At 40.6% G+C, this 20,361-nt stretch overlaps 1 protein-coding gene across 4 annotated transcripts in view; it reads left to right on the forward strand.

Annotated features, from left to right (window-relative positions):
• Positions 1 to 20,361, forward strand: part of LRRC40 (leucine rich repeat containing 40) — a 123,462-nt gene that overhangs the window by 69,695 nt on the left and 33,406 nt on the right. For all 4 annotated transcript variants that reach the window (XM_029618371.1, XM_029618372.1, XM_029618369.1 and 1 more), the window contains exons 10-13: positions 126 to 234; positions 3,274 to 3,381; positions 9,150 to 9,260; positions 10,894 to 10,971. In XM_029618371.1, the coding sequence (XP_029474231.1) occupies positions 126 to 234; positions 3,274 to 3,381; positions 9,150 to 9,260; positions 10,894 to 10,971 (406 nt within the window). The remainder of the gene's footprint in view (positions 1 to 125; positions 235 to 3,273; positions 3,382 to 9,149; positions 9,261 to 10,893; positions 10,972 to 20,361) is intronic.

The following is a 20,361-nucleotide window of genomic DNA, read 5'->3' on the forward strand; positions in this document are numbered from 1 at the left end:
TCCCTCATGGTTCTGTCAGATGACATCCCTTACTTGTGTCGCTGATTTATCCTGCTGTCTATGGAGAACACCTGTTGCAAATGAGCAACTTAGCTTTATCTTATTTGATTTTTGTGTTGTTCTAGAGGATGCAACTGACAAGAATGGTGAGCCTTCCACTACTGCCATGACCCTGCCAAGTGAGTCCAGGGTCAATATGCACGCCATAATGACATTAAAAGTGTTAGACTATAGGTAGGTTTGTATTAAAGCTATATATATTTTTATTTCCTTCCATATGTGCACTTAAATCAGTTATAGGTCTATATAGTAGCCCTTCCAAATAACCGTTTTGAGGTCAATTTTCAAAGTCATTTACTTGGGTAGATGGCAGTTTATTCATGAAACTTTGATCTTAAGTGCCTTCCTCTGGTTGGCTAAAAGTACATAAAAGCTTTCACAGCTTGCATACGTTTAGCTGGAGTGAGGGAGGAATTCATGAAGATGGGGAAAAGGTTGGGTTGGGAGATCACATTTACTTTATTTATAGATACTTATATTCTGCATATATTGGACTTGTGCTATGTGGATTACAAAGTAAATCTTCTTTACATAAATTACAATAAAAATAAAATAGAAAACATTCATTTAAAATTAAATAAAATATAACTACTAACATCTGCATTGTTACAAGAACTAATATTCGGAATCATGGTGTGCTGCTTGAAAAAGTACACTCTACCTTCTTTCAGAAGTAAATGTCTTTTGTAGCCTGTACTGATTCAGGGAGGGCATTCCATACAATGAGGTCCTGGACTGAGAAAGCACAATTGTGTGTTTGGGATAGTCGGGCCTGTTTAACTGGGGGCACCTGAAGCAAGAACTTAGAGATCTCAAGTTACGTGTTGGCTCGTACCAAAAAAGTAAATTAGCCAGGCTATCACATTATAATATTTTGAAATTCATTAGGAGAGTCTTAAACTCCACCCACTGCTTAACATAGAGCCAAAGTAATTCATCTACATTAATTATTTTCCTGAAACGTTTTGCCTGCACAAATTGCAACTGTAAAGTCTATGGGTACACCTTGTAGTCCACTTGCAAAGGACAGTGACTGGTGTAATTTTCCTTTCAAAATTAGTTATAAAGTTGTACACATGTATTTCACAGCTATGTGAGCTTCCTGAAAATTACCCCATATCAACTAAATTACAAATAAAGCTATGATGATGAGTTCATCCTCTTCTCTTGCCTGAGAAACTTCTTCATAAATCTGAGTCAGATTGTACACCAACTCGAAAAGAATGTCCCCCAAGTCTTTTAAAGCCATTCTTTGAGCATAGGAAATTGAATACTGAAGATTTGTTTTGAAACAGATGGAAGATGCACGTGAAACTTGTGTAAATATTAAAAATGTTTGTCTTGTTTGTAAGTTTTTACATTTTGTGTGGCAAGACAGAAGTATGAACAGCCAGAAAATAGAAGAAATTAGGTATTAAAGGAGGATTTCAAACTAATGGAAAAGACGAGAGAAGAATGTTTATTCTGTCATATCTTCTTGTACACAGCATATATGCAAGTGGTAGGCCTTCCATCTCTCTATCATATTTATAATTGTCCTGTGTGGACTTTTGATAGCTGAATTTTGTTTTTCTTATACATCTGTTCATTGGCCCCCTGTGGTATAAGATGCCATGTAAATTCTGTATGATTTGGGAATGAGAGGATTGAATGGGATGTGTGTGTTTTTCACAATCAGACCTCACTGAGATACAAAAACAGCTGTCATAAAAATATAAGACATGTCATGCTGGGTCAAACCAAGGTCCATTGTGTCCAGCATCCTTTCTCTAACTGTGATCAGTTCAGGTCACAAATATCTGGTAGATCTGTTTCTTGTTAGCCACTCCCAGGGATGGCAGTGGCTTTCTCTAGTCTACTTGACTAATAATGTTTTATGGACTTTTCCTCTAGGAATTTGTCCAAATCTTTTTTTAAACCTTGCTATGCTAGTCACTTTCACCATGACCTCTGGCAATAGATTCCACAGATTGGTTATGCTTTAAATGAAAAAAGTACTTTAAATAATTTGTTTTGAATTTGCAGGTTTTAGTTTCATGGTATTTTATTTTAAATAACCATCTTTTATTTAGTGGAGGAGTAACCTAGTGGTTAGAACAGTGGACTATGAGCCAAGGAAGCAATGGTTCAAATCTTACTGCCACTCCTTTTGACCTTAGGCAAGTCACTTCCCTCTTCGTTGCCTCTGGTACAAATTTAGGGCCTCATTTACTATTTTTCCCCATAGACACAGAATGGGAGAAGAGCCTTAGTAAATCAGGCTGCTAGATTGTAAACTCTCTGGGGTAGATTTTCAAATAGCGCGCATAGGCGTACTTTTGTTGGCGCTCCAGGCGCAAACAAAAGTACGCTGGATTTTAGTAGATACGCGCGGAGCCGCGCATATCCGCTAAAATCCGGGATCGGCGTGCGCAAGGCTATCTATTTTGTATAGCCGGTGCGCGCCGAGCCGCGCAGCCTATCCCCGTTCCCTCCAAGGCCGCTCCGAAATCGGAGCGGCCTCGGAGGGAACTTCCTTTTGCCCTCCCCTCACCTTCCCCTCCCTTCCCCTACCTAACCCACCCACCCGGCCCTGTCTAAGCCCCCTCCTTACCTTTGTTGGGGGATTTACACCTCCCAGAGGGAGGCGTAAATCCCCGCGCACCAGCGGGCCTCTTGCGCGCCGGGACGCGACCTGGGGACGGGTACGGAGGGCGCGGCCACGCCCCCGGACCGCCCCGGGCCGTAGCCACGCCCCCGTACCTGCCCCCAAAACGCTGTCGACACGCCCCCTAAACGCCGCGACGACCGGGCCCGCCCCCGACACGCCCCCCTCGGAGAACCCCGGGACTTGCGCGAGTCCCGGGACTCTGCGCGCGCCGGTGAGCCTATGTAAAATAGGCTCACCTGCGCGCAGGGCCCTGCTCGCTTAAATCCGCCCGGTTTTGGGCGGATTTAGGCGAGCAGGGCTCTGAAAATCCGCCCCTCTGGGTATAGGGAAATACTTGCAGTACCTGAATATAATGAGTTTTGCAATGCATGAAAAGCAGAATATAAATATACACATTCCACCCCACTTATAATTTTATAAACTTCTATGTGAGATCTGCAACCCTTAGTGTGCATTAACAGTTTTTAAGCTGTGAATGTAGTTATCAAAATCACAATCCTATGCTTAAAGAAGTATAAATTATTGAGAATCTTCTTTTTTTTTTTTTTTTTTTTTTTACCTAGTGAAAAACAGGCCATATCAATTCCAGATGAAATATTTAACTCAGTAGGAAATACCCCAATCACCACAGTAAACTTCAGCAAGAATCAGCTAACAGAGGTTCCTAGGAGGTGGGTCATATGCCTTTTGTATTTGTTTGTGTTAACTATTTATTACATATAGTTTTAACCAGGGCTCAGGTCTCCTGCGATTCAGCAGGAAGGGCCAAAAGCTGCAATTTGCTGGTCCCTGATGAACTGCCGCAGGTCACTCTGGGCTGAACTGGGTTGGAGATGCAAAAGCTCTCCCAACCAATTTTTCTCCCCTTCTACACTGATCTAATGTGAGGAGGAGGAGAGCATTATCACCTTGGATTGTGTTGTCATACTCTGCTGCGGGGCCTGACTGCTGCTTTGAACATGCTTTGAAAAATTTAGCTGTAGAGATGCTACTCTCTTACTCTTTCTATTGCTAGATCAGCTTGGGGGGGATTTGGGTGGGAGGGTTGTGTGAACGATGTTGGGGTTATTAAATAGGTAGTCTGGGGAGGTGTATTAAAGAGGGGCTGGGGAAGCTGGTGTGTGAAAAAGTCTGAGGGGATCAGGATGTCTGTAAACGGGAGTTATGGGAAAGGTGAATGGTTGTATATGTGTATGGGCACAGGAAGGGAGGGAAAGGGGAAAAGAGAAGGGGGTAAGGACCAGAGATGGGGAAAGTAAGAGAGTAGGAATGTGAGGGGGATCAGGACTGGAGCTGGAGAGGGGACATCTCCTTCTCCTCTCTTCATATTCCTCCCTCTCCTCTAAATTCTCAGAATTTTCCCCTTCTCTCGTACCCATCCCAGTCATCTCTCCCTCTCTTCTTACCTACCTATACCCAATCCTCCCTTCCTCTCTTCCCATACCTGAGATATTTTCTTCCTTTCCTCCCCAGCACTGATGCCTGAAATTCCTGTGCCATAAAACTCCCAAAATTATTCAGAAACAAGGCAAGGTTGGAAAACCACTTTATTTTTATGATGCAAAATAAATTGATGACATATAGAGGATAAATTTTAAACAGCTTGCATAGCAGTAAAGTTTGCATGTGCACTGTACACTGATTTACACACTTGCTTTGAAAATACTCAGATAATTGGTCGAATATACACACAGTTACTTGCATTTATTTATTTATAAAATTTATAACCCGCTGATCATTAAATCTGTGAGGAACACAAGCACATACATAATAATTATTAGCAAAACAATATCAACAATAAAAAGCAATGACTGATGAAAACATCAAATAAACACCATCAGGCAGGTGCATACCTCTTAAAACCAAAAAATATGCATGTAAGTTTTGACTCCACCCTTGAAAGCCTTTCCTCAATGTGCGTTAGAGTACATAAAGAAACAGGGTTATGTGTGTACTTTTACACATGCTAAGCCTGGGTCAATTTTGGAACAACCCTTTTCATGCATAAAATTATTTTATATGCGTAAATGGCTTTGAAAATTATTCTTATTGTACAAAATAATTTAAATTTATATAAATTGCCTCAGAATATCAGAACTTTGCTGCAGAATCTACTCCTGAGTTGGTTCAGGAAACTTGGGGCTGTGGTTTTAACTATGGCAGTTCCTCTTTCTGATCAGAAGATATCACACACCTCTGTCATGATGCATTTTCAATTTTACATACTTCTTGTTTACCACAAAGTATTTAAGATTCAAAGGTGGTGATTTCAGCATCAAAGAAAAATGTATAGCATAGACATTTTATTTAATTTTACATTTTTCAATGTCTGGGAGAAACTTTCAGTTTGCATCTTTGACCTTCTGCCTCATTAACATATACGTGACTCAAGTGACCACAGATTCTTTTTGCTAGCTGAAAGCTAGATAAGGAACCTCTAAGATTGAGCTCCCTCCCACAGTACTGCTATTGAATTTGCAGGAGTCAATTCTCTGTTGGCAGTCACCACCTCTCACCTGTATCCAAGTGCATTAGCTCCATCTGATAGGAGCCTTCAATCTACGTTTTTGCCAAGTCACAGGGCCAGCCCTGATGCACATCTTCTCTATCTTCTTGCAGTGTCCTATGACATCAGAATATCACGAGAAAACGTTGTTTACTGCTCTTATGACTGGTTTATCCAAACAAAAAAAAAGTAGAAATATTTCAGCACTAGAGCAAAAAAACAAAGTTGGAGAAGAAAAGATTAAAAATAGACATTTAGAATTAGTTAAAATTATGATTACAAAAAAGTTATATCTATAAATTCATAGAAACATGGAAATGATGGCAGAAAGAGACCAAATGATCCACCCAGTCTGCCCAGCAAACTTATGCCAGTATCTACTGCACTGTGCTCGTTACCCCCATGCTTATCAGTTTCCCAGACCCTAAAAGTCAGGGCCCTCAGATGCTTTTGAATCCAATTTCCCTTAACCGTTGCCATGAAAGCAGAGAGCAATGTTAGAGGTGCATCAAAAGTATCAGGCTTAGTGATTAAAGGCCGAATTTTAAAAGGCCTATTTGCGCCAAAATGGGCAGATACGCACGAGGATGGGACATGCGCTCGCCGCGGGGATTTTAAAAAGCCCGCAGCCATGCGCGTATCTGCCTGTATATGCAGAAGAAAGGGCTTGTGAAAAAGGGATGGGCTGGAGGCGGAGTCTGGGTGTGGCAGGGCAAGGGTGGCCCAGGACAGCACGCGCCAGGAGCCGACTAGCCCACGCAAGTTGCTGCTGCTCCAGAGAGCAGGTAAGTTTTAAAACAAAAAACCTAGGGTAGGCAGCAGGGTTTTAAGGGTCGGGGCTAGTAGTGGGGAAAAGGGAGGCAGGTTAGGGAGGTTAGGAAGTTCCGTCTCCGTCTGCATGCGCTGGGAACGCATGCGGGTCTTAAAATTTTACCTTTAAGGGTAGTAAGTGCCGCATCAGCAAGTTACCCCCATGTCTGTCTGTTCCCCAAACCATAAAAGTCGGGGTCCTCATTGGTTGCTGTCTGAATCCAATTCCCTTTTTCCCACTGCTGTTGAAGCAGAGAGCAATATTGGAGTTGCATTCCTTAATACAACTGTGTACACTGTATCATATGAGCCCAAAGTTACAAAATGGATATGTTGTACCTTCAATATGGAAGTAGAAAATTTGAGCTAAAGCTTATTTTGCTAATAGAAGCCCAGGCAATAAAATTAATTGTAGGTCATCTTCTCTGCTCTCTGATAGTAGTCTGTTTATGTAGCTTTGAGAACTGAACGTAAGGATACCCAAAGCATGTACAATGCCAGTTGTACAATCAGTGTTTATTATAAGGATTATGGCCAGTTAAAATGTGGATTGTAAAATGATACTGCATTTGAGTATAACACATGCTAGCCATGACTTTTTGTCCTGCAAATGGAAAAAATTAATCTAAATTACTATTTTTTGGACATAGATGTAATCACAAGCAGAAAATGCATATAGATAGAATATGAATGGGCACACTCAGATGCACACAAAAATTACAAAAAAATGAGTAAGTTAAAAAAAACAAAAAAAAAACTTCATTCAAAGCAAAAAAATGAAAAGTATAAACTCCCACCCTCTGAGATCCCCAGTGGAAAGTAATTTTTGTATAATTTGCATTGCTGGAATACCCAAATATGTACTAATTTCATCATTGATTTTTGGAGGGAGGTGAAGGTATGTTTAAACACTGCATTCAGTTCTGCAGTTTGGAGTTACGCACTCTATCCACAAGATTATAGAACTGCCACATATAGCAATTTCCATGGAAGAGTTCCCAAATTATCTTGCTTTTGTAAGAAGGTTAGTAAATTAGTTCTGCTGTACAGAAAGCCTAAGAGAGAATCAAAATCTTTTGAAAGGTTTGTATGAATTTAAAGTTTTCTCAACAATCATAAGTGTACAGATAAAATAACACACAGTACATAGGGTAAAAATAACAAATTCATACACCATAAACAACAATCAAAATGACAAACATAACATTAATAAAAACTCAGTTCTAAACAGGATATCAACAAATAGTACAAATTCCCTGCTAGAGTTGTCATCAATTTTATAAATCATGCAATTTTGTTAGAGAGATTTACAATTATACATATGTGGGGGAAGACACTGCAATGGATTGCCTCATTTTTGTTAGGTAATTCCTATCAGTTACTGGTTAAGGGGATCTTTTCCAAAACTGAGTTTTGAATGTGGGGACAATTTATTATCTACTTTCTGCTACTATCTACTTATCTACTCCTGCTATTCAATATTTCTTTAGAACCTTTTGTAGGGAGGAGGGGTTATTAGGTTTGAAGGGATATTTGTATCTCGATAATATAGAGTTGGTGGTTTTATTGAGCAAGGACATGGAAGGAGCCCTTCAGAAAGTAGATAAATTGTCAGCAATAGTTGAATGGCTGCACAGAATAAGGCAATCTGGTATGAAGGATGGGGTCAGGGTTTACAGGGGCTGTGTAGATTTTTTAAAAATTATATTGTTTGATAATTTGGTATTGTTGTACACCGCTCCAGTTAGGTCTCATATCTGTGTGCAGTATATTAAAAAAAATTTGAGAGATTTTGAATACTGCAAAAACAGAGGTATTGATGGTGGGGGTGTTAAATATAGAGAGATCTCTCAAGTATTGTAGTGGGATCAATTAAGGTACCAATTGTGCAGAAAGTGTGAAGTTTGAGTGGAGGGTGAAGCACAGATGTCTAAAACAATTCAGATAAGGGTAGATTTTTAAACCTGCGCGGGCGCGCACACATGGACACGCGATTTTATAGCAGACGCGCGCATGTTATAAAATCGGGGGTCGGCACGTGCAAGGGGGTGCTGCCTTCCCCTGTTCCCCCCCAGGCCGCTCCGAAATTGGAGCAGCCTCGGAAGGAACTTTCCTTCCCCCCCTACTTTTTCTTTTTTTAGCTTCTATTCCAAAACTTACTTCAGCCCTAGGGCTGAAGTAAGACTTACGCGTGTCCCCCGGCCTTTTGAAAATAGGCCCGGCATGCGTAACCTTTTGAAAATCCGGCCCATAGTGTTTAGAAATTTGAGAATGTTACAGAAAATTCGCCCTGTTTTGGATTTAAAGAAATTTAAATTGGTTATTCATTCTCTTGTATCACATCTAGATTATTGTAATGGGCTGTTTGAGGGGTAATCACAATGGTTGCTTCATAAATTGAAAGTTGCTCAAAATGTGGTGGCAAAACCATTATTGAACTGTTCTAGAAGAACTTCAATGTAAATGATGAGCATCTTGCACTGGGTCCCTATAGAAGCATGAACACACTTTAAGGTACTCAAAATGGTGTTTAAAGTAAGAGGAGTGGGCCCTGACTATTTGTGCAAAAAACTGGAATGGTATCCTTGTAGAAGTTTGCATTCTTGCCAGGCCTTCTTAAAATTCCTATGTTTAAAGTAATATGAAGTGGGTTTGTTAGATGAAGGGTGGGTTTGTTTTTTTGTGTGTGTGTGTGTGTGTATTGGCCCCTACATTGTGGAATAGACTACCTCTGGACATCCGACAAGAACTGGATTATTTGAAATTTCGTAAAAAGTTAAAGGCATGGCTGTTTGTATTTGTGAACTGGTAGTGGGTGGTGGTAGTTTATTTAAAATAAATAGTTATACAGGAGGCTGCAATTTTGATAGCTTAAAGTATAGGTGGTCTTGTTCTATTTTTATATGTATTTTATTTGTATCTTAACATTATAATATATTTCTTTACTGAATGTACACCACTTTGATTGGTCTTAGGATCAAAAGGCATTATATAAATATTTTTAAAATAAAATAGTTAAAAGCCTGGATAAAAAAACATATCTTAATGTATTTCCTAAGTTTCAATTAATTTGTTTCTAGTCTCATTGGAATATTTATATTTCATATTTTCATTATGTGACAGGATTGTGGAATTGAAGGATACAGCATGCGATGTGAACCTAGGTTTCAATAAGCTCAGGTCTCTTTCCTTGGAACTTTGCATGCTTCAGAAAATGATACATTTGGATTTGAGGTAATTAATATGGTCACGTATTTTGTTTCTGTTGGTGTTTTTTTTGATAGAAACAAATGTACTTTCCAGATATTTTATTTCAGCTGTGTGCTATAATGTAGAAATCTTAGAACGAATGTGGTAAGTTTGTAACCAGAAAATTAGGCTGTTTCAAGGTTTCAAATTGGAAGTTTTGCTTTATTCAAAAGAGGCTCCAACAAAGACAGCAGTTCAAACAGTGTGCAGCCCCAGCGAAACAAGATCCCCTATAGGAGGACAGCACACTGTTTGAACTGCTGTCTTTGTTGGAGCCTCTTTTGAATAAAGCAAAACTTCCAATTTGAAACAGCCTAATTTTCTGGTTACATACCTACCTCATTTATTGACTGTGTGTAATGCCTGTCAATCTACATTATACTTAGTGATCTTAGAATGACACATCATTTCTGAAACTGCGGCTGTTGTAGCAAATTGATTACCCAATTGCATAAAAAAAAAGCAGCTATACAAGTCTCAAATGATTACCATTTTGCTATGGCATGTTCAACTTTGTATGCCTGAATAGAATAACAGGCTTTAGTGACACTCAGCAGCCATTGCTTTCTGCAGGAAATATTTTGAGAGCCAAAAGCAATACTGAAAAGAAGAATTTGCAATATGTAATCATGCTGCAATGATGTGCATCCATTAAAATGCTTAAAGCGTCTCTCCTCTTCAACCTCCATCCCTTACCATTTATGTTACCTTTCTATACTGCCCTCCAAAAAGCAATAATAATAATACAATAAGTATAATAGTAAAGTTTAATACATCAAAATGCAGAATACATCAATCTAAAAATACATCAGTGGTGATCTAAATGCCCAACTTAAACTAATCCCTGTTCTCCTTAGGGCAAGGCCACTGCTCTAGCTGCTCAAGAATTCACATAAGAAAATATTAACAATAAAACAGGACAAAAAATAGGAACAAAGGGGGTTCCAATGTATTTTTGGTTACCTTGAAAATCAGATCTGTTGGGGGGGGGAGGTCCTGGAGGTGCTGTCTTAGAGTGAGCCTGTCTGTCTTTGAAATCTGTAGAACCCAGCTGTCAGACTCAACCTAACCTAGTTATAAGAATCTAAAGTAACAGCAAAAGTGAACAGAATCTTCTCCATAGAGAATTATGCTTCTTAATTGTAAACCTAAAAGCATTTCTTTACACTCTGCTTCTCTTAAATGTCTGATTGTGATCTAAGGGAAGAAGAACTTTAATGACTTGGACCTGTGGGATCAGATAGTGTTTGACTAGGAGGGAAGCATGTGTTTGTACTCATGCCACATCATTTTCAGTATGTTTCAAACTTAAGTTCCTTCTTTTCTCCTCTCAGCTTATACTAATTTGTGTAGCAGTACACCATGGTATTCTACTTGTGGCAGAACAGTTTACCATAACTTAGACATCTCTAAATGCTTCCTTTCTGTTTTAAATAGCAATAATTATGCTGGCTTTGATATATTTTGTATTTTGGTTTATGTAATATTCTCTAGTTTTATTTAGCTGCTTTTTCTCATTATGGAATAGGAGGAAAGCTTTAGTAAATTAAACCCTACATCTTGTATTGTATTCATATCTAAAAACATTATAAAATGTCTACTTTATTTTATAATTTAGAAACAACTCTTTGATTGCACTTCCTGATGAACTAGAAGCAGTGATCGGACTCCAAACAATAATTCTTTCCTTTAACAGGTTAGTAGTAATTTCTTCAGCAAGAAGGTATAAGAGGCTAATAATAGGAAGAGTGATGTGGGGATGAGAAGCATTTTAGGATGGTTGCTCATGTAAATACAGTCTAGGCTGACTGAAACATTTCTTCCTCATGTGTTATCTCTCTTATAGAGGAAGTTGTTATATGATAGCAGAGACCAGATTGGCCAAGCTGATTGACTGATTTCAGTACTTAAATTTATGCCCTAAACCTAACCTGAGCAGAAAGGTTTGAATCTGGTTCTGTGAATTTTCTGAAGGTTGGGCTTGGTCACTGTGAATACTGGACAGCAGAATGCTTGTGAAATCATAAGACCTAAGCAGAAACAGAAATTGTTAAATACATTTGAAAAACAAGTATTGCCACATGCTGGTATATGATTATTCTCATACCTGTTTCTTCACTCGTTTGAGGCTATGTGCCTTTGAGTGTTAAATCACAGGTTTTTATGATACCAGTTTAACTAGTGTTTTTGAGCATTTCACCTACTTTTTTTGTTACTATATATTTTGTGGGCTAGGTGTTTTGGGTATTTATTTTCATACTGTTTCACAAAATTTTATAGTCATAATAATGGTAAAATCCATTATATTGATTTTGGACAATAAATGTCCAAAAATGTGCATAAATCTGTTTTATGCATGCAAATTGCCTTTTGAAAATCATCCAGGGGCCTATGCACACAACTATTTGCAAAACCCAATTTCACACATTTGTGCATGGCCGCAAGAGGCATTCCGGGAGTGGAATTGGGGGCAGGAAAAGGATTTACGTGCCTACTTTTACATTTTCAAAAGTACACCTAAATCTGCATGTACAAAGCTGCAAATGTTCAGGCGCAGGTATAGCTTTGTGATGCATGCCCACACATACGCTGCAAACGTAAATTTTCAAAGCAGATTTATGTGCATAAATTTGCTTTGAAACTTCGAGCTAAAGTCTGCAGATTAAAAAGTATCCACAGACTTTAGCCCTATGTGGGTAGCATTATTCCCTCTAAGCGAGAACACGCACACAGGTCATAAATTACACACACACAGCAAAACATAGTGTGCACGAAAAATCCAAATATTTGTATTCTACTGACTTGTAGTGCATAAATTTGAACTCTGCTTATAAAACAAATTGCACAAAAGAACATTTTTGCGCGCAGAGCCTTGGATTGGCTACTGTTGGAAACAGGATACTGGGCTTGATGGACCCTTGGTCTGACCCAGTATGGCATATCTTATGTTCTTAAAAACTAGAAGGAAAATTGATGGGTAGTCATAAAATTACCCTTCCTATGTTAAAAAGAGCTAACCAAAGTACTTGGAGGTAGGTAAGGAAGAATATCAGTATACATAGGTGATAACACTTCATTGCCTGCAAAATATGGTGACATTCAGTATGGGACCAAACCCACTCATTTCTAGTTCTTTTTTTTCTTTTTTATTTGTTGGTGGAAGGCATTAAGATGCTAAGAAAGTAACACGCAATACTATTGAATAATATTGAAAACAATGCAGTACACTGAAAGTAATGAGGTCAATTTTAATATTTACCATTGAGTCTCTCTTTGAAAATGCTTTGGTGGGCTGGTGCTCTGTGGAATCTACTCTGTGTGCTTTACAGATGCAAAATGAAATCCCAGTGTCTACTTCACTGTCCTTGCCCCCAGAGTTGCCCCTTTTCCCTGTGGGGGTGAAAAGCATGCATGCTGCAGATATTGCATGTACTTTTCCCTAGGGGTAGAGGATGGATCAGTTTTCAAGGGGATTTTTCCTCCATTTTCCCTGCAGAAATCCCTTTGAAAATTGCTCCCGTATTGCTTGGAAGAAAATGCTTTTATTTAGAGCACATGCTAGTTCTGGATGATAACATGTAGAAAACAGCTGCTGCACATTGCCACTTTGGACTAAATTGCTGTTTTGTTTTCTGTGGCACTGACAGCTGGTAACACTTTTCAGCAGAATAAAGCTATAAATAGGGTTTATGGAAATGTACTTCTCCAAATAGCAGAGCTTTGCAAGCTTCGTTGAATATGTCAGGCACAGCATTTCTGTTGAGATACACCACCAAAGTGCCATCAGCTATTACCGAGCAAGTGGGTGGATGTAAAGTAATTACAAGTGCTGATCTTAATTAAAACTGTTTTTCTTCATCATGAAAGGCAGCTGAAGGTTTTAAGGATGAAATTTCTCTAATCAGTTTTGTGTGGTAAATTTTATTTGTTTTTATTAAGAAAGTGAATAATGCTCAAAATTATCATTACATTTGAAGCAACATAGCAGTAACCACTGGAAAAGGACAGGGTGCCTGTCTGGTTGTTTAGACAAGTTTTAAGAAGAATTTTTTCCAGCTAGGAAACATTTCCACTCTACATGTGCTCTAGAGAAGCATAACATGAAATGTGTGAGACTGCTCCCTGTGTGCAAAGAATAGATTAAAATATATGTGAAAAGCAATAATGTTTCCAAATGAAACAAATTTAAGTATAATGCTGTGTGCAACAGGCCATGTGATTAATTATGACATACTGTTGGCCTTATGCCATGTTACCATAGACCTGCAATAATCCTTTGAAATGCAAGGCTGAAAGTGCTTTATTACTATTGTATATGGCTAATAAGCAATTAAAATTGGAAAGAATGACATCAGTGATTTAATCATCTGTACAATCATTAAATATTACAGTTAAGCTTTAAATTGGAGTCAAAATTTCCACAAAATGCAAAATCTAAAACACATCAGGAAGTGAGAAGACCATCAATATATTTTTATTTCAAATCAGTTTTACATTTTTGTTGGCTTCAAAAGTGACATGGCATGGCATATATCTCATCTATCACTACCATCCTTATTTGTCAACCTTTGCTTTTAGCATTGTTTATATCCTCTTCTTTGCAATTGTATTTCGGTCCCAGTAGACACTTAATTGCATTCATATTTAAATAAACCAAGCTTATTACTTCAATTCCTTCTTAAAATTATTCCTTCAGTTTCAAAAAGCAGAGGAACAGCAGCAGAATAATAAGATGTTTAGGCTAAACCTGCCTCAGGGATTACCCTCTTTAACAAAATAACCAGTATTATCCGCATCAATCCTAAGTGCTGCTGCTCGCTCTTAACTCTTTTAATAGAACAAAGTCAACATGGCTTTACCCAAGGCAAGTCTTGCCTCACAAATCTGCTTCACTTTTTTGAAGGAGTTAATAAACATGTGGATAAAGGTGAATCGGTAGATGTAGTATACTTGGATTTTCAGAAGGCGTTTGACAAAGTTCCTCATGAGAGGCTTCTAGGAAAAGTAAAAAGTCATGGGATAGGTGGCGATGTCCTTTCGTGGATTGCAAACTGGCTAAAAGACAGGAAACAGAGAGTAGGATTAAATGGAGAATTTTCTCAGTGGAGGGAGTGGACAGTGGAGTGCCTCAGGGATCTGTATTGGGACCCTTACTGTTCAATATATTTATAAATGATCTGGAAAGAAATACGACGAGTGAGATAATCAAATTTGCAGATGACACAAAATTGTTCAGAGTAGTTAAATCACAAGCAGATTGTGATAAATTGCAGGAAGACCTTGTGAGACTGTAAAATTGGGCATCCAAATGGCAGATGAAATTTAATGTGGATAAGTGCAAGGTGATGCATATAGGGAAAAATAACCCATGCTATAGTTACACAATGTTAGGTTCCATATTAGGTCCTACATCCCAAGAAAGAGATCTAGGCGTCATAGTGGATAACACATTGAAATCGTCGGTTTAGTGTGCTGCGGCAGTCAAAAAAGCAAACAGAATGTTGGGAATTATTAGAAAGGGAATGGTGCCTGCTGTCCCCATGTATCAAAGCCTGGCGCTGGCTGCGACAGCTGACTGGGTTGAAGGGGCTTTCCTCACTGCTGACACCGCTCCTGGGTAACCTGGACTTTCGCCCCGGGCGGGACTGTCGTGGCGTTTTTCAGTGTTGGGCCTCTAAGGGTGTGGAATATCTATATCACTTCTTCAATCCCGACACTCATGAGCTCCTGGACTTTCAAACTTTGCACAGTACACATCACCTATCGTCAAAGCATTTTTTTGGATATCTACAGGCGCGCCATTACCTTCAGACTTTTCGTTGGACCGTGGCAGATGTGGCTGCAGAATCCCTTTTTGCCACTACAGTATCGGACGCTCTTAGTGTGCACAACTCGATCAAGAGCTGGAAACGACTGTGTGAGGGCTATAAACGGCTTGAACATCTAACGGTTTTAGCTTCCCGATGGTCTGCCGTATTGCAAGACACTGTGACTCCGGAGCAAGTGAAACGCTGGTTTCAGTCCCTGCACACCCAAAATCCAGACCTAGGGCTTCGGGAATTGCAGTTTCGTATTTTACATATGTCTTACTATGATGATGTCAGGAGATTTCAGATGGGGTTTACAGACACCCCGCTTTGTATCAGATGTGGTGGGGAAGAGGGGACCTTGGTACACAGGCTCCTCCTGTGCCCGACGGTTTCTCCCTTTTGGAGCCAGGTGATGCAGACCATTTCTCAATGCACTGGGCTTCCCACCCGCTGTGGAGTGCGGGCACTGACTACACACCCATTGTACGCCGTGAACCCCTGCCCACTTAGTAAAGCTAAATTTGCCCGATTGGCGATGCTGTTGGCGTGTAGGACCATACTTTCGGTATGGGTGGAACCACAGGGTGCGCCTACTGAGGCGGCTTGGGCCGCCAGGATGACTTTAGAGCTGCAAATGGAGCATTTGGTCAGCATTTCGGGACATCGTACAAGGGATCAGTTATATGAGGACTGTTGGCAGGGTTTCTTTCACAGACTTCCTGGAGGGACGCAAGCTACCTTGCTTGTCTCTGGATATTCTAATGATTGGACTTAATCCAGTTCCATGGACCTAGGGATGGGACCGGAGGGGGTGGGAGGGGAGAGGGTGGTGAATGGGTGAGTGGGGATGGGGACGGACGGGTAGGGGGGAATATCGGGGGGGATAGTGTGCGGGTACAGAGTAAGCTCCACACGGTGGGTTTGGGGTACGGTGGGGGGAAAGGTAAATGTTTATTTGAGTTGGGTTCTGGGATGGGAAAAAAAAGGTTAATGGAAAAGTGGGTCACGGGTTCATGGTTGGTACCCCAATGTTGGTTGGTGGGGGCTATCACTTCTGGGAAACATGCCTATTGTGTGACCGTGTTTAGTTTATTGCCGAGTATTCTGTATATGTACCGTTTGAGGCTCTTTGGAGCTGTTTTTTACTGTGACCACGGCTTTTGACTCAATAAAAATTATTTTGCAAAAAAAAAAAAAGAAAGGGAATGGTGAATAAAACGGAAAATGTCATAATGCCTCTGTATCGCTCCATGGTGAGACCGCACCTTGAATACTGTGTACAATTCTGGTCACCGCATCTCAAAAGATATAATTGCGATGGAGAAGGTACAGAGAAGGGCTACCAAAATGATAAGGGGAATGGAACAGCTCCCCTATGAGGAAAGACTAAAGAGGTTAGGACTTTTCAGCTTGGAGAAGACACGGCTGAGGGGGGATATGATAGAGATGTTTAAAATCATGAGAGGTCTAGAACGGGTAGATGTGAATCGGTTATTTACTTTTTCGGATACTAGAAAGACTAGGGGGCACTCCATGAAGTTAGCATGGGGCACATTTAAAACTAATCAGAGAAAGTTCTTTTTTACTCAACGCACAATTAAACTCTGGAATTTGTTGCCAAAGGATGTGGTTAGTGCAGTTAGTATAGCTGTGTTTAAAAAAGGATTGGATAAGTTCTTGGAGGAGAAGTCCATTACCTGCTATTAAGTTCACTTAGGGGCGGATTTTAAGAGCCCTGCTCGCGTAAATCCGCCCGGATTTACGCGAGCAGGGCCTTGCGCGCCTATTTTACATAGGCCTGCCGGCGCGCGCAGAGCCCTGGGACTCACGTAAGTCCCGGGGTTTTCAGAGGGGGGCGTGTCGGGGGCGGGGCCGATCGGCACAGCGTTTTCGGGGCAGGACACGGCGTTTTGGGGGCGGGCCCAGGGGCGTAGTTTCAGCCAGGGGCGGTCCGGGGGCGTGGCCGTGCCCTCCGGAACCGCCCCTGGGTTGCATCTAGGCGCGCCAGCGGCTCGCTGGTGCATGGGGATTTACTTCTCCCTCCGGGAGGCGTAAATCCCCCAACAAAGGTAAGGGGGGGGTTTAGACAGGGCCGGGGGGGTGGGTTAGGTAGAGGAAGGGAGGGGAAGGTGAGGGGAGGGCGATAGCGAATTCCCTCCGAGGCCGCTCCGATTTCGGAGCGGCCTCTGAGGGAACGGAGGTAGGCTGTGCGGCTCGGCGCGCGCCGGGTACACGAAATCGGTAGCCTTGCGCGCGCTGATCCAGGATTTTAGCAGATACGTGCGGCTACGCGCGTATCTACTAAAATCCAGCGTACTTTTGTTTGCGCCTGATGCGCCAACAAAAGTACGCGAAGGCGCGCTTTTTGAAAATCTACCCCTTAGAGAATAGCCACTGCCATTAGCAATGGTAACCTGGAATAGACATAGTTTTTGGGTACTTGCCAGGTTCTCATGGCCTGGATTGGCCACTGTTGGAAACAGGATGCTGGGCTTGATGGACCCTTGGTCTGACCCAGTATGGTATTTTCTTATGTTCTTGTGCATATGTAGATGCCCGTAAACACCACATGATTCAGAAAAGCCAATAATCATTCAAAGCATGTGACTAAGTAGAAGGCTATACTGTACATTGGAAAGCGAAAGATTTTTCCCTTGAGTTAAAACACACAGGGTAACACTTTTCATATTCAATAAAAATTCTGGTGCCAGGGTTTGTAGATGGAAGAACCATCTTTGTTCACACTGTCACTGAATATGTACATGACCATATATTCACTGTAAAATTATCAGATTAGCTTCTTTCTGTTGTCCAACATCTGTTTTATAATATTGAATATATTTTGCCCGAGTATATAATCTGACAATTGACGAGAATTAGATTAAAGCACATGGGGGATGTGGTTTACTTGGATTTCAGCAAAGCTTTTGATATTGTCCCACATAGGCTCATTAATAAACGAAACAGCATAGGGATGGGTCTCAAGGTGGTGGACTGGATTAGAATTTGGTTAAGTAATAAACAATAGAGGGTAGTGATAAACGGAATTTTTTTCTGAGGTGGCAAAAGTGATTAATGGGGACTTGTCCTGTACTGGTTCTGTTCAATATCTTTGAGTGATATTGTCTGTTTGTAAATTACACTGAGATTTGCTACAGAGTAGATACCCCTGAGGAAGCAGACAGAATGAGATCTAAGAAAGCTGGAGGAGTGGTCAGATGTTTGCAGTTAAGATTAAATTCAAAAAATTAGTGTCATGCATTTGAGGCACAAACATCCAAAGGAGCTGTGTGCAAATGAAGGTGAGATGCTGATGTGCACTGACCCAGAGAGGGAGCTGGAGCAATAGCATCTGATGCTCTCAAGATAGCAAAACAATGTGATAAGGCAGTGGCCAGAGCCAGAGGGATGCTTGGATTCATAAGGAGAGGTATAACCATTAGAAAAGAAAGTGATAATCCCTCTGTACAAGTCATTTGTGAGGCCTCGCTTACACTACTGTATTCAGTTCGGGAGGCCATATCTCAGAATGGATAGAGCTAGACTAGAGGCGCTCCAGAGAGAAGTAACCATATAAGATAAGGTTGAAGGTTGTAAATCTGTTTCCTTTTTCTGTTAGACCAGTTCAGAAACATAGGTTTGTCATCCTACCTGCAAATGGAGACAGAGGCCACAGGCTTTTCAGTGACATCTTTGGTATAAAGGAAGATGCGGACAAGGCACTTGCCAGTATTGTCTGTCCCCAACAGTTGGTAGATGTTCTGGACTGGTGCAGGAGGACTTATTGACTCCCAAGGCTCTGTTCTTTGGGCCTTGTCCCTGGTAGAGTTTGCTCCCAGGGCAACATCTTATGGGCTGCTTCCCCTGATAGAACAGGATCTCTGCTCCTAGGGCAAGACTAGATGGACCATTTTGGTCTTTATCTGCTGTCATTTACTATGTTATATTACTATATAGCAATTTTGCACTTGTTTCTCTAGTGTGGAGCAGGCCTTGTCTGGCTCCCAGGGATTTCCTTGTTGGATGCCTGGTACAGCTGGCCACGGTAAATGTCTCTTAGGTTTCAGTTGGAGCCTAGTTGAGCAAAAAGGAGTTGTGGTCTGGTAGTGGCACCCAAGGCTCTTGCAGGGCCTTTTTGAACAGAAAGGGGGCCTGGTGGGATTAGAAGTTATATTGTAGGCTTCTCCCTTTCAGGGACTGGAGTATCTCCCTTTACCTCTCCTCTGCCTACTTCCACTCCCCCCCCCCCCCCGCTTATGGCCTAGTTTCTTTTGGGCCTGGTGGGGGAGACAGAAGCAGTAACACTGCTTGTTTATGAAAAAATGTATGTATTTAAAAATCATTTATATATCGCCTAACAGAATACATCTTCCTAAGCAATGTATAACATAAAATTAAAACAGTTTACAAATACATATTCAAAAAATGAATACAATTAAAAATTTAATTAAAATAAAAATGAAAACAACTAAATACATTCTTTCATCAAACAAGTTTTTAAAGCTTTCCTAAATTTGAGCAAATCAATCTCTTCCCTCACGTTAGATGGCAACTCATTCCAGAGCTGAGGAATCATTCCTGAAACAGATCATGCTTTCAGGTGGGAATACCTAAACGTTTTAACCTCCCAAACTTTCAGAAAATGACCTGACATTGATCTCAAGCATCTGTTAGGCTTGTACTAATTTAATTGATTTTGTAGCTGTGGTGAACCTACTCCTTTTAACACTTTAAAAGCCAGAACCAAGTTTTTAAATTGGCATCTGGTACTCACTGGAAGCCAATGAAGATCTAGTAGTAATAGCTTAGAGGAAATTCTCCTAGTGTTTTTTGTAACTATACAAGCTGCTGTATTCTGAATTATTTGTAATTTATGAGAAATTTTTACAGGCAACCCAAAAATAAAGCATTACAATAATCAAGCTAAGACAGCACCAAAGCAAAAACAACTCTTCTCAATACTATGGTATCCAGGAAAGGTTTAATTTGCCTAAGCAATCTAATCCTAAAATAATTCCTAACCAAGCCTAAAATATATATCTCTAAGCTTAAAGAGGTATTAAGTTGGATCCCAAGAGATCTAATTTCTTCTTTAGGAAAAATCACCTCCCCCATCAACTCCAAAGATAAATCACATCTACTATCACCCCAAAACAAAATCTCCATTTTCTTAACATTCAGGACTAACCTACTCTAACTGGCTGCTGGAAGAGCCCTATGGGGCAACTGCTGTGCAGGGGGAAATTTTCCTTTGAACAGTGCACTGAGCAAACTCT

This window comes from Rhinatrema bivittatum, chromosome 10, assembly GCF_901001135.1.
Source record: "Rhinatrema bivittatum chromosome 10, aRhiBiv1.1, whole genome shotgun sequence".
NCBI lineage: Eukaryota > Metazoa > Chordata > Amphibia > Gymnophiona > Rhinatrematidae > Rhinatrema > Rhinatrema bivittatum.